Here is a 23174-nt window from a genome sequence, read left to right on the forward strand (position 1 = left end):
AAAGTTCCAAACGATGCTGTAACTAGAGATTTAACATTTAACCAGGACCCCTCAGGTGTTAAATGATGGAGGTGGCTGAGCTTCTGCAGCTGGACGTGTGCGGCGCGGTGCGGTCAACAGCGCCCAACAGCGCCGGCGTTTAGCGGAAAGATGGCGACCAGAGTCCTTCAAACACTGGGCAACAGCCTTAAACACACGAGAAATGGGCTCTACGCGCCCGGACAGGTCACGGTGGCTGTAAGGTCAGTGTGCCGCAGTTCACGTTTGACGAGGCGGTTGTGGAAGTTGCACTTAAAATGAGTTATGCGTCGCCACCGGTGCCACCAATGACAAAGTCCGGCATGCTAGGTGGCTAAGCTAACGTGAGGACCTGAACCTGCTAGCATTAGCTCGGAGCGTGCTAACTTCATGCTGATGGTAGTTATTAGCCACCATAATGAATAACAAAGTTGTAAAACAAGGTTTGGCAGCACTTTCATTTAATAATGCACGTCTGTGTGCACAATTATTATCATGTGCAAAAGTAATGTAAAGTTAATGTCCTGAACTGAATTAAACTCCAAGGTCAAAATGCATGAATCGCTGCATAGTAGTACTTGTATTGTACACAGTAGTACCTGCACTACTCGTTTTCCGGATGGATCTTCCCATTATTCTAATTATTCTATTATGAGAAGTAATAGTGTTTGCAGGTCCTGGGAGCCCCTCATAATAAACACGTGGTTGAGTGCGTTGAGCGCACTGTTTGCAGACGGAAAGTTGATCGGAACACAGAAGTTGTGCAGTCAAGTTCTGACTCTTTGTTCCACCACAGGAGCCTCTCGGCGTATCGTGAAGACAGCTGGTTAAAGTCTCTGTTTGTCAGAAAGGTCGACCCACGAAAAGACGCTCACTCTCACCTGCTGGCGAAGAAAGAAGACAACAACTTGTACAAAATACAGTGTATGTATCGTCTGGGCCTCGGCTGAGCCCCAGCAGTGCTTGTGATGGATTTTAAACTGTAAACAGCCAGTAGGTTCTTATTGGGAAGCTTATTAGATAATGCACTTTAGCTCAGGTTTTGTTGTTTACTTGCAGTTCACAATGTCAAGCCTGAGTGCCTTGATGATTACAATAAACTTTGGTAAGGAACACATTACTTAGATGGATTTATACTGTTGCGAGGTCAACATATTTGTTTAGTAAAACATGCAGATGTGCAGTGTTTTTACATGTTTGTGTGTGTTTGTCTTTAGTGAGGATGTTTTGTCTTCCATCCATGCTGATCCAGAATATCCCTGTGAGCTGGTGGGAACCTGGAACACCTGGTATGGAGAGCAGGATCAGGCAGGTGAGAGCTGCATTTACCTTGACCGACTCATTAAAGGTGTATGACACCAATATTTATAAGTTAACACTCACAACATGGCTGCTGAAAGGATCAGGTGTTTCCTCAATAAAGTGAATCAGTTGACAAATATAGACAATGCAGACAAATTGCCACTACCAGAATAATTAAAAAATAAATAAGAAACCCTTCACTGTGAACAGTTTGTCCTGTTGCACTTGCAACTTTTGTATTTCAGTTAATTATAGTTGTGACTGTATTGCACAGTTCCTGGCTCGTGTCCTTCTGGTGACATTTGTCAGTCCATAGTTGTAACCCTCACGTCTCTAGTTACAACTCGGCAACTTTGGAAACCTAAGTAGAGATAATCTAAAGGGCAGCATAAATTAAATACAGGATGAATTACAGTTTTATGAACATGAAGTTTTGGCTTTTATTTGTGTAAATTCCAGTTTGGAGCTTAGACTTGAGCCTGACCTTGATCACTGCTTCTGTCAGGTTTTTGTACAGTACATTATGAGAAGAACATGTGTATTGCCTTGTTCATTTGAATACATGAACTTGTGAATAATGTTATTTATGTAAGTATGTAGACATTTATTGGTCCTCAGATCTAAAGAGGCCAACTAAGGTTCGAAAGCAATGTCACACACAGATATATCTGTTATCTGTATCATATTTACTCTTTCTATTCTAGTTCACCTGTGGAGATATCGTGGAGGATACCCGGCTCTCACCGAAGTCATGAACAAACTCAGGCAGAATAAGGTAACAAGTTCTCCTGTTGCTTTAGTCATTTTATTGGAAGCAGTTCTTGGTTTTTAATGCTTAATTTCATTTATATGTATTTCCACAACATGTGATGATACAGAGACTGATTAACATAGAGCCATAGAGTATTAACACCAGTTTTATTTGTTTATGGGTTGGTAGATGGAGGCTTTAATCTTATTTACTGCTGCTGTAGGTGTTCATGGACTACAGAAATGAGAGGGGAAAGATGCTGCTGTCTCGCAGGAACCAGCTGCTGCTGGAGTTTAGTTTTTGGGGCGAACCTGCCCCTCGTTCAGGACCCAACATCTACGAGCTCCGATCATACCAACTCAGGGTAACGCTGTCTCTTATTAGTTTATTAAATGCAATTAACCCTGAATAAACAGCCTTGTTCTTTTAAAACCTGATCACTGCTGTTTATTATCATCTTAAACATACCGTGGTGTCTGAAAGCATACTTTTCTCATCTCTAACCTGTTTTTTCTTTTTGTTGTAGCCAGGAACAATGATCGAGTGGGGAAATTATTGGTATGTCACGTTTAGGCATTTTTCTCTATTCTTTTATTGATATAAGTGTTGTGGTTTTTTTAGCGTCACCATGAACCATTTCTAGTTCTGCTCACTACTATTTTATTGGTTTCACAGATTGTAGCTGATGAATATGTGTACGGTACTTTTTAGCCCTACAACCTATGCATGATTCCGATGCATGTCTAATACAGACCATATAGGTCAATATTAATTTTAAAAAAGCATAAAAGAAGTATAATTTATTTATTATCTTTTTATTCAATATATCTGCATATCTAATTAAAATCATAATCTCTGATACATTTTCCTTGTAATTCAATAAAAAAACAAATTGGTGGGAATTTTAACAATAAAAAAATACTGGGACATTAGTTAAACTATCAACAATACCTGTTCATCCAATTGACACACACCTTTTTTGAGCAGCCTTTTCTCTGTTCTACGTTAACGTGGGTCTTTGGTCCTCCCCAGGGCACGGGCTATTGAGATTCGTCAGCAGAACCAGGAAGCAGTTGGAGGCTTCTTCTCTCAGATTGGAAGTCTGTACACAGTTCACCACCTATGGGGTGAGCAGGACTTTATGATGTGTGGTACAAAATAATATATAAACAAATTGTGTTATATTATTACAAGTAAATGTGACTTTAAAATACATACACGTTTACAAGACATTCCTTCAACAAAAAAAGTTTCTATTATTGTGTTCGCGCACGCGGATGGCAGCTATGTGGATTTAAGCAAAAGCTGTATGTAATAATTTGAACTGTTCATTTTCTGTGTAGCTTACAAGGATCTTCAGTCCAGAGAAGACATCAGAAATGCAGCCTGGCAACGTGAAGGCTGGGATGAGGTCGTTTATTACACAGGTACACAGCTTTTATGGAGCTGGATGTATTTGCTGCTAAGTGTCGTGAATTCTTATTTGTAATGTGTGTGTGTGTGTGTGTGTGTGTGTGTGTGTGTGTGTGTGTGTGTGTGTGTGTGTGTGTGTGTGTGTGTGTGTGTGTGTGTGTGTAATTTGCAGGAGCTAAGAAATATAACAGTGAGTTGTTTGTTCTTTGTTGAATAGTTCCTCTGATTCAGCACATGGAGTCTAGAATAATGATTCCCATGAAGACTTCGCCCTTGAAGTAGCCAAACACCAGGGGAACCTGTCATCAGCCACTGCAACTATCACACTGACCCATAGAGTGCAACCAATGCCAGAATGGACACCGTCAGGGATATTTTCTTTTCTTTACTCCCTTTTTTGTATGCTCCAACAACAATGTCACATTCATCAGCGAACCCGTACATGTTACTGCACTGTTACTGATCCATTAATCTGCTGTGTGCAGAAGAAAATACAATTTGAGACACTTCCCCTCTTGCTCTCTCATTTATAAAAAGTGATTTTAAATGGCTTGACACGTTTTATATTTAAAAATATACTTTTCAGTGATTGGGTGTTGATACTGAATGAATATGAACAGTTCTAGTGCTGGTCACGGGCTGAAAATGTATTTAAAATGTGTTTCAGAAGAAAAGCCAACCAGTCTTGAGTATCACACAACAAAACACTGCACCCAGAGCCAAGTAAAAGCAAATGAACGTATAAAAGGGAAGGGTCACTTCAAACAAAGAGGAGTGTGTTGTTTACAAATCAGTGTGACAATTTTGGTGAAGAATAAAGCTGATTTGGAGGATATGTTCGCAGTCAGATTTTAAACTGGGTAGACATTCACCGGGTTTCCCTCCTGTACGTTAACTGAATGTTACACAGCTTTCACCCCACCTGCTGATTAGTATTGTATCAGAATTTTGAACTGAAACGGACGGACTGAAGGACTCAGAGACAAAGAAGTTGATTAGCTAGAACAAGAATCTGAATTTACTTAACAGCACATTTTATTTCTGAAGGATATGTGAAGTGTCTAGTTGTTGGGTGAAGTTGATCTGAATTTTAGATTGAAGCTATTTTAGATCTTGTCAAACTGATTACAACTTCAGATTTAGGTTGTGATGCTTCTGCCTTTTCCAGCTGTGAAAATGTTAATTTCATTAGAACTAACTAATATGTCTGTACACTGACTGGTTTGGTCTGTCTTTATACCAGGAAATGAATGCCAGCAGGGCGATTGTGTGCTCTAATTGAGATTGTTTTTTGTTTGATTAATGGTCAGGTTGTAGATTATTATTATAGTAGGCTTATTGATCAAGCCAAATGTTTAATCATATCAGTAATACCAGTGGGCTGAGTTAAACTATTTGATAAACATAGTGGCAGGACGATAGTGATGTTTCACCGGTAATTGTAAAATGCAGTGCTTTAATAAAATAAATTGTACATAAGAAATTAAACTTATTAGGAAAAATGTTAGTATTTCGAATCCTCTTTATTCTGCTGTTGGTTAGACGAACAACTACTACTGTATTAGTTACTGTATTGAGTTATCACAAAGAAGGAGCCACGACTAGCTCAACATTTAAAAGAGATTATGGCAAAGAAAAAAGTTCTGGTTTCAGCTGGTTTATTGTTTTTTTAACACATTGATAATATACAATTTTTCTCTCATATCAAGAGACAACAAGAAAACTGGTGTGTTTTGTATTTTATCGTCAGGACAATTTAACCAGAAGACGGCTTGATTTCAGTCAATATCGTCAGGACAGGAAAATATAAATCTATATCTGTCTCCATTCATATCAGCTTTTTACTTCACTTTACTACATACAAATACCAAATACGCCTGTAATAATTAGTGTGTTGTTTCATTTGACTATTTACGTTAAAATTAATTATGTCTTACATTATGTCTTACAATGTTTTACATTGAAGCATAGCACAGTATCATTAACATGAACACAAGCTACCGTAGCTGCAAGTTTAGGCTGCGTGTGTCAGCTCACACTGGGCCATGACATCTATCTTCAGTTCCTGGGTTCATCTCGGAGAAAGAAGTCACACTGATCTGGGATCAGTGGGAGAAACGTGGCATCAGCCAGGACATGACAAGAGAATGACACGTCCAGAAGTGGACACGGGTCACACATCTTTCTGGACCACATCAGGCCAGAAATGTTTTACTAGGACAAGTTGAACAGTCCGGTGAGACAGAGTAAAATCAGGAATAATTAATTCCATCTGAGCCTGAGGCAGATCAGCTGTTTAGTCAGTTGGATACATAAGTTCAGAGTAAAGGCCTGCTCTGAAACAATGCTGACATTTCTGACGAAGGCTTCCACAGATGAGATGGTCTAAAAGCATATATTCCTCCTTTTTCCTTTCGGTCACTGACTTCTACAGTCCCTTTAACGCCATCCAACATGTGCTATATTTCCCCAGCTTTTAATTTGGTGGAGAAATCAAACGGTTAAAACGTTCACGGACCGTAAAAGCTCGGGCGTAAGTCGACCCATCACCGTTTAGGGTAAGGCGTATGCTCACTTCACTGTGTGTTGGAAAAGGTAGAACATCTTGGAGCAGTATATAGTAGAACTGAAGGTTTGACAGGTGCATCAAGCAATATTTGCTTTAAGTAATGCAGATTGTGAAACAACAACAACGGTCTGAACTCTGTTTAGCTGTAGTGAAGTTGAGTACTTTTTACAAAGCCGGCTTGTTTTACTAATGGAAACGGGGCGTTTTCTAAAGTTTCTTATGTCCAAGCCTATATTTGGTACGTGAAGGCAGCACGAGAACACGTGTTAGAGCCTTCTGGAAAGCGACTCCCCTTTCCAGAGCGTCCGAACACAGCGGACTCCACACCGGCTATACTTTTCACTTTTGCCTCGCCATGGCTGCGGTGAAAGCTTTGAACCCAAAAGCAGAGGTTGCCAGGGCTCAGGCCGCGTTAGCGGTCAACATCAGCGCCGCCCGAGGCCTCCAGGATGTGCTGCGAAGCAACCTGGGACCGAAGGGGACCATGAAAATGTGAGTGGGAGCCCTTTGTGCAGCACGCGCTAGATGCTAATGGCTAACTTTAGCTTAAAACCGGTAGTCCGTTTCCGCAGCTAGCTTTGGAGCCATCCTCACTTCTGACGTTGAATAATGTATTTTAAACCCACAAAACTATCCCAGCCTGATGTTTTGTCGCCATCACGCACAAAGTACGAAACCACGCTTTAAGGCCTTCAGGTGCTAAATGCATAACGGGTTTCCCGGCGCACGTTGCCCTGCCCAGTCATCGTCGTGATCCGTTTGACAACCTCCAAGCTAATGTTAGCATTATTCAGTTAGCATAAATCTGACAATGCAAAAAGTCACGTTTAATTATTATATAAAGTCACAAATTGATACAAATTAAACGTGTACTTTGTTACTTTAGCAATAAGTCACTCTGTTCATTCTTTCAGTTACCAGGTCGTTTGTTATTTATTATCTAAATGTTTGACTTATTTGAGGAAGTTCTGTTTGATGGTGAATGGACAATTCACTGAAAACGGATTCAAGTGCACGACCTACAGATCGGGCTCTGGCATTTGACCTGTAGTCAACCAGCGTTGCCTGTGCCCCAAGTAGCATTAATCCTGCGTCTGAATCCGCAGGCTGGTGTCTGGAGCAGGAGACATAAAACTGACCAAAGATGGCAACGTCTTGTTACATGAGATGGTAAGTGAAGAGCTGAGCTGTGATTGTCAAACGGTGACCACACCCAGTGGGTCTAATTTAGGCCTTTGTGTGTTTAACATATTTCTAGCTCAAAATGCACAGTAATCTTGTAAACTTGCCTAATAAGATATCCTCAGAATTTGGAATTATTAGTATTGTTTGTTAAAATAACCATTAGTTGCAACCTGTTTCTGAATCTGTTTTCTGTAACAGTAACAACAGTAACTTACTCTTGATGTAGTGTTTTGACTTTAAATGTGCCTCTTTGTGTCCTCTAAGCAAATTCAGCACCCCACAGCATCACTGATCGCAAAGGTTGCCACGGCGCAGGATGACATCACAGGAGACGGCACCACCTCAAATGTCCTCATCATCGGGGAACTGCTGAAACAGGCGGATCTCTACATATCTGAGGTATGTAGAGATCAGTTTTAAAACTGAATATTTAAGTTGTTTGTAACTGTGTACATTTTCTTTAAGCGATGCTGACTTTTTGTCTCAGGGTCTTCATCCAAGGATCATTGCTGAGGGCTTTGAGGCAGCAAAAGAAAAAGCTTTGGCTGTTCTAGAGGACTTGAAGGTGACTCAGGAGATGAACAGAGAAACCCTCATCAACGTTGCACGCACCTCCCTTAGGACAAAGGTCCACGCAGAGTTGGCAGACTTACTCACTGAGGTGAATGGATGAAAATACACATCAGTAATTTGAAGGCAATGTGGAAGTTTTCTCATGAAATTGTTGATGTTTGGGTGTGTTGATAACTGATTTTCTGTCTGCAGGCTGTAGTAGATGCTGTGTTGGCTATCGCTAAACCAAATGAACCCATCGACCTGTACATGGTGGAAATCATGGAGATGAAGCATAAGACTGACTGCGACACACAGTAAGTCACTGAACCCAGAGGATATATCCTATTACTCACAGCCTGCAGGAGTCTGAGATATCTAAGGGTGTTTCTCTTCTCACCTAGACTTATCAGGGGTTTAGTGTTGGACCACGGTGCCCGTCACCCAGACATGAAGAAGAGAGTGGAGGATGCCTTTGTACTGACCTGCAATGTCTCTTTGGAGTATGAAAAGACAGAGGTCAACTCTGGCTTCTTCTACAAGAGTGCTGATGAGAGGGAAAAGCTTGTGGCTGCGGAAAGGAAGTTTATCGAGGATCGTGTGCAGAAGATCATTGCCCTGAAGGACAAAGTCTGCCCTGATGGAGACAAAGGTTTTGTTGTCATTAACCAGAAGGTACTTGTCTCTCTTTTAAATATGACCAGTAGAGTCTTAAATGCACAGTGAACACCCAAGGATGCTATTGTGGCTTCCCCTGGTCATTGTATTTGTGCTACAGTAAATCTGATCTGTACCTCTGCAGTAGGAAAGTGTGCTCTTCTCCTACATGTATTCAACGGGTCAGAATAAACTTGCAGGTCACAGTGAATTTGTAGATGTGGTCGTTATTGTGAATGGATGTTTTATCTTTTTATTTTTCCCATCTTTTTGTTTTAGGGTATTGATCCATTCTCTCTGGATGCCCTCGCCAAGGCAGGAATTGTAGCCTTGCGCAGGGCAAAGAGGAGGAACATGGAGAGGTGATCTATTAACTTATTATAGAAATGTAGTAGTTTGTATTAGTTTATGGCTGGTGGGTGTTTAAGTACTTGTGCTTACATGAACCCACCTTTTTATAGATGATCGTTACAACTTGAAGTCAAACTGTTACACTTTGTGTTGTTCCCTCCTCAGACTCACGCTTGCCTGTGGAGGTATTGCCATGAATTCAGTTGATGACCTCACGCCTGAGTGCTTGGGACATGCCGGGTTGGTTTATGAGCACACACTGGTGAGTATTTATTACTTTAAGCTCAAATGTGAAGTTAACAATACTGGTAATTGTTAGATATAAATGTTGAGGCACTGACTTAAATTGCAATTGATTGCATCTGCAGGGTGAGGAGAAGTACACGTTCATTGAGAAGTGTGGGAACCCTCGCTCAGTCACTCTGCTGGTGAAGGGACCCAACAAACACACACTCACACAGATTAAAGATGCTGTGAGAGACGGTCTGCGTGCAGTCAAGAATGCCATTGAAGATGGTAAGCTGCTAGTAACCTTCAGGTTTATTTAGTAGTTGTGGGACTTGACTTTGCATAATTATGTTGGCTTAATACTCTTTCTGTCCGATGTGTGTCTGTGCAACAACAACAACTTTTTTTTTTACCTCTGTATTGAAAAACAGCTGTCTACAATGTGTTCAGCTGACCAACCCCCTAAAAGTTCTTTGAAGTTATTAATCTTGTTCAACAATATTTTTCTGCTCTAAATGTTTCCTTTTTTTGGTCTGTTCAGGTAGTGTTGTCTCTGGTGCAGGTGCACTTGAGGTGGCTGTGGCTGATGCTCTGGTAAAACACAAACCCAACGTGAAAGGCAGAGCCCAGTTGGGTGTCCAAGCATTTGCAGATGCTCTTCTCGTCATCCCCAAGGTTTCTTTACTTTTTGTCTTTGAAAGTCTTTTTGAAAGGTCTTCTATTATACTACTGATGCTATTATTATTATACTTCTAGGTTTTGGCTCAGAACTCTGGATATGACCCACAAGAGACCCTGCTGAAACTGCAGACAGAGTACAAAGAGTCTGGTCAACTTGTTGGTGTAGACCTCAGCACAGGTAAGGCTCCCTAAAGGGAAACTTATAAAGCCTGTATATCTAGGAAAGAAATTTTTAAAGCCGCTGTTAGCATCAGTGCAAGATTTTAATTTCCTATATTTATTTTAGGGGAACCTATGGTGGCAGGAGAAGCAGGTATTTGGGACAATTACAGTGTCAAGAAGCAGCTTCTTCACTCATGGTAAGATTATGCATTTGGAAATTACATTAAGATTAATAGAATGCTTCTTTTAATCTCTTACATGTCTTTTTTTTTCTTTCTTTTTTACAGCACAGTGATTGCAAGCAACATTTTGTTGGTAGATGAGATCATGCGTGCTGGAATGTCATCTCTGAAAGGTTAAAGGTCACCTAAAGAAGCCCTTGTCATACTCATTGAGAAAGTTGTTCATCGGATGGCTCAGTCAACATGTTCCTGCTCTCGGCACTCGGAAGCACCCAAGTCTGATGGATGCTGTCAACTCCCCAGCGTCCATCACAACATCTGTCAGAAACCATCATTATGCTAGTCAAGGTCTTTTTCATGGATTGGTTGTCTTTTTCATGGAATGATTGTCTGATTGGTTTATTTATGAGATTTTGTTAAAGCACTGTCCCACTCTCATTTTTGTTTAATACCCATTAAAGAATTTCTTCACTCTGGAAAGAGTTAATTGTTTTTTTATTTTGTGAATAGATTGAAGAAAAGCACACAAGTATTGGTGGATAGAGGTTATGAATGTGATTTGTCACATGCAACTTCATTGTATCAACATTAACATGCAGCAAGTACTGAGATGTATCATAAATATTATTGGGCTTCTGTAGTGTTTCCTATGTCACTACATAAATAAGAAGTTCTACTTGTTTCCTCCAACATAAAGCACAAGCACCAGTGCATAGATTTAGGAAGACAAAACCATGTAGAGTGTCCATTTATACTTAATGTGAAAATCCCAGTATTAGGTGAGATAATCTCTACAAACACACACACACACATATATATATATATGCAGTATTGGCTTGAGATGATTTCAAATATTAGTTGCTTCTATTATAAATGCCTTTCTGTAATGTTAATCAAACTAACACACTCTTGAGAAAATTTCATTTATTAGATTGTGCTTTAAAACGGACATATCACCATTTATTGAAAAGAAGACTGTTATTCATTTGAACGCTTCGTGGCGCAACTGGGTTTCGCTCAAGCAGGAGACTAAACCAGAAATTGCCGCTTGTCGTTTAAATGGCACGGAACCATTTGTTTTTACGGAACATGTTTCTGGTAGGACTCGTTTCCGTCGCGACTGTAAACTTGTCCGACTGAAAACAATACAAATGCACTCGCCAAATTGAAGTTGGGAGACCATTTTCAAGTTTGACTGTGTTTTACTTTCTGTTGTGTTTCAACACACCAATGCTAGTTCAAAAACGTGTTTAAAATGAACGTCAAAACGTTGTCCTGGCTGTCAGCTGTGTTTTTGCTCACAGTGGCAGGTAGGAACGTCTAAATACGTCCTCTCGCAATCTGAAAACCATGATGTTTCAAGTTTGTTTGTGACTTGCAGCAGAAGATGACATGCTGGATATACCAAGAGGAAAGATGTTAATGGGAACCTCTGCAGCCAATGGGAGAGACGGAGAGTCACCCAGTAAAGAGGTTGAACTGGAACCTTTTAAACTAGACAAATACCCTGTAACTAACGCAGAATTCAGGTAAATTAACTTTAAATGTGACATTAAATTGTGCAATGCGGTAAAAGTAATATAAACACGACATGACCTTCCTTCACAGAGACTTTGTGAGAGCGCAGAAGTACAAAACTGAAGCTGAGTCTTTTGGCTGGAGCTTTGTGTTTCAAGACTTTGTGTCTGAGGAGATGAAGAGCAAAGTCACACAGAGAATTGAGGTACAGAGGAGTTAAATGTTGTTATGCGGGAAAACACACTTTGCATAACACTGAGCTACTATTCAATAGTAGATGTGGCTTTGTAAATATGATTCACTTTTGATTCTGTGTTTAATGTCCAGTCTGCTCCTTGGTGGCTGCCTGTTGAACGGGTGTTTTGGAGACAGGTGAGCCTTTTCCTTTAATCTTTCGTTGCACATACATTTTTTTGGAGTGACGCCTGTTTGACTCTTTGCTGTTCAGCCTGCAGGACCCGGGTCAGGCATCCGCGAGCGTCTGGATTACCCAGTTGTTCAGGTGAGCTGGAATGATGCTCAAGCCTTCTGCCAGTGGAAGGGCAAGAGGCTTCCCACAGAAGAGGAGTGGGAGTGGGCTGCACGTGGGGGACTGCAAGGTACGTAGTTTATGCACTTACTCATACTGTAAACTTAATTTTTCCCTAAGATAATGTGTGGGTGGCTTTTCAAATCAAAAGCATCAATAAAACACATCAAAGGTCAAAGTAGTTTTCATGGCCTTGCTTCATGATTAATATTTAATTTCATTTTTGGGAACTTAAATTTTGATTTCAGGTCGGATTTATCCTTGGGGAAATAAATTCCAGGCAAACAGAACTAACCTGTGGCAGGTAAGCATTGTATAGTAACCATTTAGCCCAGTGTCAGAAAAAGCAGGTGTTTGGATTTGGAGTGTCACCGCACTGAGCTGCAAAGCAAACTGTTGATATTATTATTACTAATCAATGTTTTTATTTGTATATTAGGGTACATTTCCAGACAAAGACACTGCTGAGGATGGATATCATGGAACATCTCCTGTCACAGCCTTTCCTCCTCAGAACAGCTACGGTAAATATTCCTTTGTTAAAGTAAACACTGTTGATTAGAAGGTTCAAATACCAACAAAAGCATATGAGAGTAATGCAAATTACGATGAATTTGTGATTGTATTGCTTTTATTGTGTCTTTCTTAATATTACATAAACCAATTGGATTCTTATTGCAGGACTGTATGACATGATAGGAAACACATGGGAATGGACTACCACACCCTTTCCAGGAGCACGGCCGATGTATGTACTGCGTGGAGCCTCCTGGATCGACACGATGGATGGATCAGCTAATCATAAGGCCCAGATCACAACCAGGTGAAATAGAAACACGTCTTACACTACAGAGCAACTTCACAACAGCTGTTACTGACTGCTGGTTGTGATTCTGTGTCCTGCAGGATGGGCAACACTCCAGACTCTGCCTCTGACAACCTGGGATTCAGGTGTGCTGCCAACAATGGACTGAAACAAGCAAAGAAAAAAAACAAAACAGAGCTATAGCAACTAAGAGGAAGTCGAAAGTGTTAAAGCTGCAGTATGCAACTACAGGTCAAGATGTAGCATGAGCTAAAATAATGTTACATGTAGAAGGGAACATCTTTGAAGATGCCAGGGTGTCTGATTAGTCTTGGACAGAACATCACTACCATAGTTGGAGAACTGAAAGCATATTCACAAACATGCATACTGTAGCTTTAAATAAAGGATAGTAATGTTAAGTAACATAAATCAGGGGCGACTAAAGGTGCTACTATTTGATTAAATGACAAACTGTGAGAGACATGACATTTCTCCTGTGGAGAACTTAGACCCTTTTTCATTGAATTTGCTAAAACCTAAACACAAGCATAGTGATACACAGTGAAACACAAGTCATTCCGAAGTATTTTCTTCTAATTGTTTTTTTATAACATTATATTTTATGCAGCTCACACTCATAAAAACACCACAGAGCACCATTATGCTGCTGGTGCGGGTCTTTTGTTCAGTGTTTTATGTGACTGGAGAGTAAATCATTCCCTTGGTAGCCTCTTCTAATCCTGGCTTTGTCTTTCTGTTTACGTTCTCATCACAAATGTCTAACAGAGCAGGCGTTTCGGCAGATCCTCAGCACCGCTCATCAGCCTATTCTATTTTAGGAAATTAAGCGTTTTTGACACTGATCACTCAAACAGTTTTAGCGATAATGTGCTTTCTTGTGATGAGATTGGACCAATAACAGCCCCCACATTTAGCTTCTTAGCTTCAACTCGTTTTAGTGGTTTATGTTTTATTGGATGAAGTCTCTCTAGAAATGCTGTTCGTGGTCAAAGCAAACAAAAACATTCCAACAGTAGCAGAGGAACACTAACAGCTAAGAAAACACATGAAGGAAATTCAAGACATTGACACTGTTGACAAATACGAAATGGTTATAAGTTAAACCAGTAATTTCTGTCTACTTCTGTCTAAAGTTTACCTGATACTGTAAAACAAACGTGAGGTTTAGTGACTTTCTCCTTTCCCACCTATAAGAATATACTTGTTTGTCATCTAAGCGTGACCTACTTCCTGCAGGAGGGAGTGTAACAGCACAGAACATTTGGCACGTGGCTTTTAAATGAAAATCAAAATGAAATCACTTTACTTGTCACGAGACATTCTAATGAACCACTTCCTCTTGAAAAACGTGACATCTTTTAACTGGAGATGTAAAAAAGGTCACACTCTGATTTGATTTGACAAGATAATTATTTGTTTATTCGGCTGTTCTCTGTGTACCTAGATCGTAACCATAGTCCTTTTGTTCTGTCTCCAGCTAAAAGACGTCATTATTGTTCATGTATAAATGTGCTCATATGTCTGACTCACCTGTGGGAGGTTTGTCACCAAAAATTACCTTCTTAACTCGAGTGCAAGGAATGACTGTAACTGGTGTTTTCCCCCAAGCAAATCATTTCCAAAAGTAAATGAATGACTAAGTGCTAGTGTGGTTGTGAGTTGTTATTTTTGTTTTAGCAAATGAAAAATACAAAGTCGCGGCTCTGGTGGACCTGACTTTGTTGTGTAACTGCTTTTGACGTTTGAATGCTTTTAGAAGTCTGGGATCAGGTGTCAGGTCAGAACAATTGTATCAAAGGCTCAAAGGCAGTCACCATTCATCACCCTGCAGCTGTGGTATTTTTGAACAGCATGCTTTTGTGGTGCGACTGGAAACGAGGAAGAGAACCCAGATAGGCCACATGAAGCCTCCTCCTCTGGTGACATCACATCACATCATGCTGTGTCCCTGCGAAGACGCACTCATGTCAGGAAAAACTAGTTTGGGGACATTCTCATCGTCATGCTGCCTCCTCGCGTCTCCAGTCGTCCTCTGGCGCTTCCTTGTTTATACTGTATGTAGCCTGGCTCAGTCAGTGGGTGGACTCATTTGTTCTGTTTGCGCTTGTGACTTCAACCAAGACGGTCATGGATTACTCTCAGCCGTTCTCTGTCCTCAATGCTAGGCTGAAACCTTGTTTCATCGAGCAGATCAACTCCTCTTTGGACAGACTGGAGGAGAGGCAGTGGAGCTCACTAAGGAGCAAATCGCCGTCTAACCGAGAAACCGCTGAACCAGCAGGAAAAGAACCAGGCGTCCCAGGAACCACGGCGGAGCCCGAGAAACCAGGAGACCATGCCGAGCAGGAGGATTCAGCCTCAGACGGCCCAGAAGAGGACAACTCCGCTGATCTCCTGCCTGTTTCCCACTCATACTTCTTTAATGTGGAAGAGTTTGAGAAAATAATTGAAGGGAAGGCCGAAGAGGACGGCAGCACCTCACAGTCTGAGGAGAAGGACGCTGCAGGTGAGCTGGCCTCCGAGGCCACAGTAGCCGGTGAAGGCAGCGGCTTCCAGAGTCGATACGTTGATGGGACTTTACCAGACCTGGTCAAGAGTGGGAGGCCGCTCACCAGACGCAGGACCCTGGGACACGTCTCTGCCACGGTAGGACAGTGTTAATGTTGGTCTTCTCTATAAGAAGAAAGATTCTGTTTTTAAAAAAAAGTGCACTAAAGGGAATGGAACAGTGTTTGTAGAATGCGTAGAGCACACACCATACCGCTGACGCCGCATGATCTGTGATGTGTAAATATGGAAACAATGCTGGTGGAAATGCTTTGTTCCTTGAGCTCCTTGTGTTATTACCTTCTATTAATTCCGTTTCCACTGACGTGGTTTTCATATTTGTCATTTTTCTTAGAGTCTTCTTGCATCTCAGCTGGTACGACCACATTGCTTGGCTAATGTTTTACTAGGAATGCAGCTCAGCAGTTTCTGTTTAGTGACTACTTAGTACTTTTTGCATGCGGGCCCACCTGTACCAGCACAGGTTACTTATTTATTACATCAAGATATTCTCTAACTCAAAGTATGTGGACTTTACAGCTCAATGAGGTGCGCAGAGAAGTGGAGCTATCTCGGAGACGGAGCATCAAGCTGAAGGCCCAAGTGGACAAGCTGCAGGAGAGGAGGGAGGGGCCGGGCTGGAGCCAGCACAGAGAAAGGGTAAAGCTCACACACAGTTAGAAGCGTTGAGCTCGTCCTGCTGGAGAGGTGCAGGATCATCACGTTTCACTGCTGTGACAGGTCACAGAGGAGGTTCTCTCGGTTCTGCGGCTCCTGCGCCCGCTGACGGAACCGGAGGGCAGCCCAGCTGAACCCTCTGAGGGGGAACGCTGCCTGGACGATGCCCTGAGCCAGCTGCAGAACGTGGCCCGTAAACTGGCCTTCAGCCACACCAAACAGGTAAACGCTCATGGCCATCATCACCCTGGAATCTGAGTTTGATCCGCATGTGACGAGGCGTGTAGAAAATATACCTTCTCGTCATTAAGTATCTACTCGATGTAGTTACTTCATCTGGGCAAATACAATACATACAATAATTACAATAAAAAATTTTACCAGCATCATCATTCATATCATTCAAATATCATAAAAGATTCTCAGTTTCGAGGCATGTGAGTCCTCGTAATCATCTTCCTCATTGTTCTCTTTATATATCTCCACCCAAAGCTAAACTATGTGGCGTGGCAAGTTTGCTCGTGACAGCAGCAGCTATAGGAATCTTCCAGCTTTCGCTGTTTGGAGCTAACAGAATGCCACAGTGTGCGTCAGTGAAGGTCTCATAGGAAACAAAACATAACAGAGTGAAGGTGGACGCGTTTTAGGTCAGAGACAAACACAAGGTTCAACAAATCCTTGCTTTTCTAATACAGGATGCCAAATCAAAGGAGGCTAAAGGAGATGAGGACAGCGCTATTCTGCAGCAGGCGCTGCGGGACAGAGATGAGGCCATAGAGAAGTGAGCACACACATATACATCCGGTCACACTCACGTAAAAATAGCACAAATCAGAATTAAAGCAAAAGGGAAGCTGAAAGTTCTCCTTTGAGGCATGTGTCATTCTTTCTGTTCTCCGCTGTGCAGGAAGAAGGCGATGGAGGCCGAGCTGCTGAAGAGTAAGACAGAGCTGATGCTGCTCAACAACCAGCTGCTGGAGGCCGTACAGCGGCGCCTGGAGCTGTCACTGGAGCTCGAGGCCTGGAAGGTGAAGCTCCGGCTCATTTCTAGAACGTGAATAAACTGGAAGGAGTTTTAGGACAAATATGGAACTAAACTTTGACAAAACAAAGTACTGGGCAAAACAGAAATGGTGGAGACAAGTAGGAGACACACAGTGTACAACAACATCCAGATACACAACACACAACACAATTACACCTCTGAGGCAGTGCACTGAGTGCACAGTGTGTGCAGGTGCCGCTGCCAGCTGGTATCCTGCCACAGGCCCACGTCGGCTTCTCATGAGCAGCGTTAAATCGAAACTAGGCTGCACCGCGCAGGTTCACGGGTGAGAGCAGCAGCGGTAGTTTCAGTTGTTTACCAAAAGAGCCATTTCATGGAATTTAGTGCGAGGAGACGAGAAATTAGGACGCCTACATGTGCAGCGTCTGTGGGCCACGGTTAAAATTAAAATGATCCCAGTCAGGTTGACTTTTCTTTTTAATTAACATGAAGGCGAGCGCTTTGTAGCATCCTAGAGCTGGTGCTCTGTCTCACACAGTCCGTCTCTTTGACTTCAGGAGGACGTTCAGGTCATCGTCCACCAGCACCTGCTGTCTCAGCAGGCGGAGCAGGCCCAGAAGAAATCCTCCCGCGGGGGCATTTTGAGGAGGAACAACAAACCCGTCAACCAGAGGCCGTCCAACTTCCCTTTGCCTGCAGCCGCCGCTCCCTTGGTCAACTCCAACCAAATCTTCATCACCAGTTCTGCGCTGTCGGCTGCTGCGACTCCCAGCGCACCCCCGTCCCCCAGCCCTCAGCGCACCTGGAGGGACAGGCTGAGGGTGGGCCGGAGCAGCCGGCAAACGGATCAAGATGCTTCGGGGCAGATTCCAGCCTCGGGCGGCGTCGACGGCTTTCAGGTCATATCTCTTGACTAAAATATTAACGGACATTGGACTGAGCACATTATTCTGTTGGACAGTTGTTATAAAAAATCCCTCGGGTTCTTCGCTGTGTAACATCTGTATCTGCAGAGGGTGACACTGTTTCATTTAAACTTTATGAAGGGGGAAAGGTGTCATAAAGATAAATATGACAGAATTTGTGAGAACACAGCTGTTGTTGACCTACATCACTTGATGTAAACTTCAGAGCTCAGGCGCACTTTACTAAAAGAAGCGACATCTTGACAGTGACACTTGAAATGAACAATATTTGTAAGCTTTGTTTTTTCAATGTGGAAGGAAGAGAATTGATTATGAAGGAGCCATGCACTATTTAATGCTGTAACACTTAATCACTTGCATATTCTTATCATGTCATGAATAAAGTTATTAAAAGAGCTAAAGCGCTTTGGCATTTTTTCATCCTCAGTCTTATATTTCAATGAGACGATGAATGTTGTTGCAGGATTTTGCAAATTTATTGTATAATATTAGTTTGTACATTTTTAACAATATATAATCACCTTCTATAAGCTTCTGTCACACATTTAAAATGTATATAGGTCAGTATTTAGATTGAGTGCTGCCACCGTGGCAACATGGGACACATAATACAGCAAAGTCACACCTGATGACACAAGTAAAGGCATGCGCATAGTGAAATATACAATCCTGAACACGATTAGCCTTCAAACAACATCCCACTATGATTAAATAAACCCACTTCTCTGTTAACACAGAGCTCTCCTTTGATGAGGATCTGCATTCAGGTATCAGCACCAACCCCCAAACAATCTCTTCACATTGTGCAGCAAGACATTTGTCTTTTTGACAATTAACTGGAGCTTAGAAAACAAAGAATGTGATAGTAACTAATATTTTAAAGCCTATCGTGAAGTGATCCTCATCTGTTCTCCTTTTAATGTGAGAAAAGTCACATTGAACTGGCAACCCAGCTGCCAAGCTTAAGTTTTCTAGTTATTACTATGGAATAAAGTTGCCTTTAATTAAATCAGGTTCTAGAAATGTAAAAGGAGCTCTTGACGTACAAATTTACAACACCCTGCTTATTATTCACACTGATGGCAGTTTCACTACTGGACTGTACTGTTCATACCTATGGAAACAAAAAATTACAGTAATACCTTACGATTAAATAACAACATACACTTTTATGCAGCATATACTCGTGACATACCCATATAGAGTTGCGCCTAAGTTGTAAAGATAGGTGAGATAGGGACAATAAATCGTTAAATATGTTCTATCAAAACACTGGTTGGACTGACCAAACACAAAGACACGACGACATTACCACGGCTTGCTTTCAGATACACAGAAGGATAGTAGAAGATTATAGTAAGTTACATATCCAGTTGTAACCTGAGATATTCAGGAAACAAAATGATCATACTCAAATGTTGCAGCTTGGTTGATGACGATGTTGGCATAAAAATATAACCAGTGCTCTTAATGACCATGAGTTGTGACAGAGAAACCATAACCATAACCATAAAATTAATCGTCCAGAAAGAAATACCGCATAGTATATCACTAGGCTCAAGTTCCTACAACCTGTAAACACAAAGTCTGTGTTAGAGCGTCTCTTCTGAGCCGGAACCTCCTCACACTCCATACAAGACTGCCTTGTGCTGAAAAACTATTAACGCTGTGCACATTCTTCAACTTTTTGAGTTTTTGTTTCATTCCAGAGCTGTCAAGACTTTCATATCCGACCATTGTGATGCTGGTCCACTTCAAAGATTGTACTCGGCATAGAACCACTTTCCTTTTGTACTGACATAACTACACCAACATAAAAAAGCACTGTGCAAATAAGAAATTCTTTGGATTAGTACATCTCCAAAACAGCCTGGCCATGTTAAACTGTAAGTATTTTCATTGCTATTCTCTTGCTACTGAACTCAAAGATCATTAAAAACACGTCTGCAACCTGCCGATCTTCTAACACTACTTGTCTGGCAAAGGGGTAAAACAAAAGTTCACACACAACACACTAGGCAAAGTTTGACACGGTTAAAAGGTAAAAACCGGCTGCTGTAAAAGAATGGGTTTGGTCCAGTGTTGGCAGATGTTAGCCTCGCTAGCGGCTCCATTCGTTCTGCAGGATTCTCACCATGTTCAGCAGGTGGATGCTCAAATGTACTGAGCATAAAAAGTCTTGAGGTCCAGGCGACGCAGCTAGGACTGAAGAAATGAAATGATGGTGCTGATGAAATCTAAGGGTTTGTCGGCGTGGATCCAGTGACTCGCATCTGGGATGTACTGGATGTCAGCGTTTGGGAACAGCCTCTGGATTTCGGGATAATCATCAGAGCTGGATCAGGAGTAAAAATGTGTTATATTGATGTTAGACGTTAATGTACTGTAACCTACAACACAAAACTAAAGTTCAGTTCAGCCTAAAAGATGAACTGAAGGTAACCAATATGAGCGCAAGGGAAGCATTTTTTTTCATCGGGTTTAATACCTAATATAAGCAGAACTCGCTCCTCCCAAAAACAGCGTAGGTCCATCATAGGTGCTGGTAAAGTTGGGGAAACTCATGATGTCATCCAGATGCGCCGAGATAGCCTCCAAGTTTACCCTCCAGGCATAGTGACCGTTCTGCTCCACCAGGTTAGTCAGCAGGAACTGACGCACAGAGTGCTCCTGAGGGGAGAGCATTTGACCTTAAAGTCACTATAATCAATACTGATATTGATTATTTATCTTTCTATCCATCAGTGAGGTCACAACAGGGAGTTCTGACCTTGACCAAACGGCGCAGCTGATCCTCAGCCATCCTCCTGGCGGTGGAACGAGGGATGTCACTGGATATTTTCATCTCCTGCATGGCCTGGATGTAAGAGTGGAAATTGGTGCGTGTGGTGGTCTGGGACGGACTGATGTCAACTACCACCAAGCTTTCCACTAAACCCGGCTACAGAGACAGACAGATGGGAAACGGTGAGAGTGAGAAAGATCAGGTGACATGTTAAATTCATGGTGATATTTCTCCACCGCTCACCTGCATCAGGGCAGTGGTCATGGCTGTTTTTCCTCCCATGCTGTGGCCAATGAGGATGCATTTCTCAATATGTAGCTTGGCCAAGAGGTGCTTCAAATCACTGCTCATCGCTTCATAGGTCAGCACTGAGCTGTGAGGGCTGTTGCCATGGTTACGGGCATCTACAGTCAGCACCTAACTGGACAAAGGACAGTCAGGAAACTTGGAACAGGGGAAAGAGCCAAGAGCAGAAACAAAAGGCTTTTCTGTCAGACGTATCCTTTTATTTCTGGCTATGGCTTAAAAGAGTGAGAACACAAACAAGTTCTGCACTGTGCACACAAGGTGATGGGTTTCTTCAAACAAGTCAAAGAACAGATCATCTACAGTATCAGCATTTATTACAGAGGACTCCAAATGGCCGAGGAGCTGTATCAAATGACTGGAAGCACACCGGTTGAACGTTCCCATGCCTGCTTCTCTACACGTCAGTGGTAGCGTGAGAACCAACTCAAACAAATAAGGACAGGCTGTTTTTGAGGCGTGATGTCTTCATCGCTGCATTACCTTTCGGCCTGTACGCTGTACCAAGGACTTTGCTATTGAGTGGAAGTTAGACTTGCTGCCAAAGAGGCCATGGAGAAACACCAGGGGAGTGCTCTCTCCCTTGCCATCGAAGACATCATAGGTCAAGTTGACTGGGCTGCGGAAAAACCACAAAGACACGATGATACGATACATGTGAGATGATAATTTCCGTCTGAGTGATAAAGGAAACTGATGGAAGTTTAATGCAGTGGAAACTATGCTATAATAGGAAAGAAATTTGGAAAATTGTATTTATTCTAAGCTGACCTACATTCAAACGATATCAAGAAGATTATCAAACGGAAAGGGGCAGGGACAGTGATGTTCAGTGGTTTGTGACTTATTTTGCTGGAAATGTTTTGCTTCCACCTGCTGGAATAACATTTGTCATCAAAGGCCAGAGCAATACACTAGAGCTGTGATCAACAATGATTCATATAGTTATTTACCTTAGTTGATTGATCGGTGTGTAAAATCATTAAGGTAGATTTTTATCCAAATCCAAAGATTTGGGGATTTATCCATAAACTCCACAGTTTGATATTTAAAAACAGAAAATAATGACTTATCTTATTGAGAGGCTAATACAATTAACGGTTTGAAATTCCTGCTTTAACAATGAACAATCAATATCTGTATCGGTTCTAGAATAAAGGCTACTAATAAATACACAGTAGTAACATAAATCATCGTGTAATATGCAGGTCAGTGGAGGGGCCCAGCAACAAATGATTACCCATGGGACACAACAGAAGGTTATTCCGGCCGTGGCTTTAGCATTCACGTGATAGCACACGTAGCATCATCTGTGTGACACATTCCTTACTTTAGCCACTTGCCTGCTAAAACAAAGCAAAAACAGCAAAGCACCCTCTAAGGAGAAACAGCAAACCCCGTCACAACAGCAGCAGGCTACGGCTCAGGCGGACAGAGGGATTCCGTTAGCCGCGGAGCTAGCAGGCATACCTGGATGAGCTGGCGGTCCGCACCGAGGGAGCCAGCACACACACATCCTGCTGTCCGGGGAATAAACGCAGCGACTGCCGAGCCCGCAGACGTCCTGTCAGGGCGAGGCGACATAAAGCACTCATGGCAGCATATGCTCCGTTACCGGGCGGTTGGCAAACAGCATGTGCTTTCAGGGACGGGCAGAATGACAGCAGAGACTCGGCGAGCACACACAGCGGCGCTCCGGAGGTCGAGATTGAACAGAGCTGTCAACAGCTGACGGTGCGTCGTGACGTAGGACGTTACGACGTACAGGACGTGCTCTACCCGGTCCAGTGTTGCCAGATTGGGCGAACGGTAAAAACACGAGTTCGATTAATTGTTCCCAATGAGACGTCACGATGCCTGCTTAGTTTGTGAATTTACTGCCGCTGATTGTCTGTTATGCTTTATCTTTAAAAACAATATAAACTACTATACTATATATTTTGGATTTAAATTATTTGATTTGATTTAATCCACTGCTGCACTTATGTTATGGTCTGTT

General features: G+C 42.1%; 5 protein-coding genes and 1 non-coding gene across 7 annotated transcripts; 5 read left to right on the plus strand and 1 right to left on the minus strand.

The window, feature by feature from the left end:
- The first annotated feature begins 10 nt into the window (after positions 1–10).
- LOC114869672 (protein NipSnap homolog 2-like) lies at positions 11–4991 on the plus strand. Its single transcript, XM_029174076.3, has 10 exons — positions 11–242; positions 815–942; positions 1078–1123; positions 1236–1330; positions 2025–2095; positions 2295–2435; positions 2598–2629; positions 3104–3198; positions 3415–3498; positions 3702–4991. Exons 1-10 carry the CDS (start codon positions 151–153, stop codon positions 3764–3766), a joined length of 849 nt encoding a protein of 282 aa, XP_029029909.1. The 5' UTR covers positions 11–150; the 3' UTR covers positions 3767–4991.
- A 1322-nt stretch (positions 4992–6313) lies between these two features.
- Positions 6314–10531, plus strand: cct6a (chaperonin containing TCP1, subunit 6A (zeta 1)). The gene is made up of 13 exons (XM_029174392.3): positions 6314–6545; positions 7160–7223; positions 7503–7637; positions 7726–7899; positions 8004–8107; positions 8195–8465; positions 8727–8809; positions 8964–9060; positions 9167–9314; positions 9568–9701; positions 9783–9885; positions 9994–10066; positions 10157–10531. Exons 1-13 carry the CDS (start codon positions 6409–6411, stop codon positions 10227–10229), a joined length of 1596 nt encoding a protein of 531 aa, XP_029030225.1. The 5' UTR covers positions 6314–6408; the 3' UTR covers positions 10230–10531.
- LOC114870143 (small nucleolar RNA SNORA22) lies at positions 8506–8641 on the plus strand. Its single transcript, XR_003788276.1, has one exon. It is a non-coding gene; the product is annotated as a small nucleolar RNA SNORA22 (small nucleolar RNA).
- A 579-nt stretch (positions 10532–11110) lies between the features above and the next one.
- sumf2 (sulfatase modifying factor 2) lies at positions 11111–14568 on the plus strand. 2 transcript variants are annotated; one of them, XM_029174525.3, is made up of 9 exons: positions 11111–11361; positions 11436–11580; positions 11660–11774; positions 11897–11941; positions 12018–12168; positions 12347–12402; positions 12538–12622; positions 12780–12921; positions 13005–14568. In XM_029174525.3, the coding sequence occupies exons 1-9, from the start codon at positions 11307–11309 to the stop codon at positions 13105–13107; spliced, it is 897 nt and encodes a 298-aa protein (XP_029030358.1). In that variant the 5' UTR covers positions 11111–11306; the 3' UTR covers positions 13108–14568. The 2 variants fall into 2 exon arrangements, with proteins under 2 accessions (XP_029030358.1, XP_029030357.1); XM_029174524.3 differs by having other exon boundaries at positions 11116–11361; positions 11433–11580.
- A 323-nt stretch (positions 14569–14891) lies between these two features.
- On the plus strand, positions 14892–18485 carry bicdl2l (bicaudal-D-related protein 2-like). The gene is made up of 6 exons (XM_029173664.3): positions 14892–15573; positions 16015–16134; positions 16216–16374; positions 16848–16933; positions 17060–17180; positions 17716–18485. The coding sequence occupies exons 1-6, from the start codon at positions 15055–15057 to the stop codon at positions 18073–18075; spliced, it is 1365 nt and encodes a 454-aa protein (XP_029029497.1). The 5' UTR covers positions 14892–15054; the 3' UTR covers positions 18076–18485.
- Positions 18486–18536: 51 nt separating this feature from the next.
- abhd11 (abhydrolase domain containing 11) lies at positions 18537–22914 on the minus strand. Its single transcript, XM_029173666.3, has 6 exons — positions 22646–22914; positions 21659–21794; positions 21113–21286; positions 20855–21025; positions 20573–20754; positions 18537–20419 (listed from the first exon to the last, which is right to left on the minus strand). Exons 1-6 carry the CDS (start codon positions 22768–22770, stop codon positions 20284–20286), a joined length of 924 nt encoding a protein of 307 aa, XP_029029499.1. The 5' UTR covers positions 22771–22914; the 3' UTR covers positions 18537–20283.
- Positions 22915–23174: the final 260 nt, after the last annotated feature.

This window comes from Betta splendens, chromosome 14, assembly GCF_900634795.4.
Source record: "Betta splendens chromosome 14, fBetSpl5.4, whole genome shotgun sequence".
Taxonomy (NCBI): Eukaryota; Metazoa; Chordata; class Actinopteri; order Anabantiformes; family Osphronemidae; genus Betta; species Betta splendens.

What these genes read in the sequence shown, in the direction of transcription:
- cct6a (XM_029174392.3), top strand. Translation starts at nt 6,409, where the DNA reads ATGGCTGCGGTGAAAGCTTTGAACCCAAAAGCAGAGGTTGCCAGGGCT. An exon ending in CGGATCTCTACATATCTGAG is followed by an intron (nt 7,638 to 7,725) that starts GTATGTAGAGAT and finishes TTTTTGTCTCAG; the next exon opens with GGTCTTCATCCAAGGATCAT. An exon ending in TGGTTTATGAGCACACACTG is followed by an intron (nt 9,061 to 9,166) that starts GTGAGTATTTAT and finishes TTGCATCTGCAG; the next exon opens with GGTGAGGAGAAGTACACGTT.
- sumf2 (XM_029174524.3), top strand. Translation starts at nt 11,307, where the DNA reads ATGAACGTCAAAACGTTGTCCTGGCTGTCAGCTGTGTTTTTGCTCACA. An exon ending in ACAGAACTAACCTGTGGCAG is followed by an intron (nt 12,403 to 12,537) that starts GTAAGCATTGTA and finishes TTTGTATATTAG; the next exon opens with GGTACATTTCCAGACAAAGA. An exon ending in TCCTCCTCAGAACAGCTACG is followed by an intron (nt 12,623 to 12,779) that starts GTAAATATTCCT and finishes TTCTTATTGCAG; the next exon opens with GACTGTATGACATGATAGGA.
- bicdl2l (XM_029173664.3), top strand. Translation starts at nt 15,055, where the DNA reads ATGGATTACTCTCAGCCGTTCTCTGTCCTCAATGCTAGGCTGAAACCT. An exon ending in TGGGACACGTCTCTGCCACG is followed by an intron (nt 15,574 to 16,014) that starts GTAGGACAGTGT and finishes TGGACTTTACAG; the next exon opens with CTCAATGAGGTGCGCAGAGA. An exon ending in AGAGATGAGGCCATAGAGAA is followed by an intron (nt 16,934 to 17,059) that starts GTGAGCACACAC and finishes TCCGCTGTGCAG; the next exon opens with GAAGAAGGCGATGGAGGCCG.
- LOC114869672 (XM_029174076.3), top strand. Translation starts at nt 151, where the DNA reads ATGGCGACCAGAGTCCTTCAAACACTGGGCAACAGCCTTAAACACACG. An exon ending in CAGGTCACGGTGGCTGTAAG is followed by an intron (nt 243 to 814) that starts GTCAGTGTGCCG and finishes GTTCCACCACAG; the next exon opens with GAGCCTCTCGGCGTATCGTG. An exon ending in ACAAACTCAGGCAGAATAAG is followed by an intron (nt 2,096 to 2,294) that starts GTAACAAGTTCT and finishes CTGCTGCTGTAG; the next exon opens with GTGTTCATGGACTACAGAAA.
- abhd11 (XM_029173666.3), bottom strand. Translation starts at nt 22,770, where the DNA reads ATGAGTGCTTTATGTCGCCTCGCCCTGACAGGACGTCTGCGGGCTCGG. An exon ending in TGACCACTGCCCTGATGCAG is followed by an intron (nt 21,026 to 21,112) that starts GTGAGCGGTGGA and finishes CTGTCTCTGTAG; the next exon opens with CCGGGTTTAGTGGAAAGCTT. An exon ending in GCGAGTTCTGCTTATATTAG is followed by an intron (nt 20,420 to 20,572) that starts GTATTAAACCCG and finishes CTCCTGATCCAG; the next exon opens with CTCTGATGATTATCCCGAAA.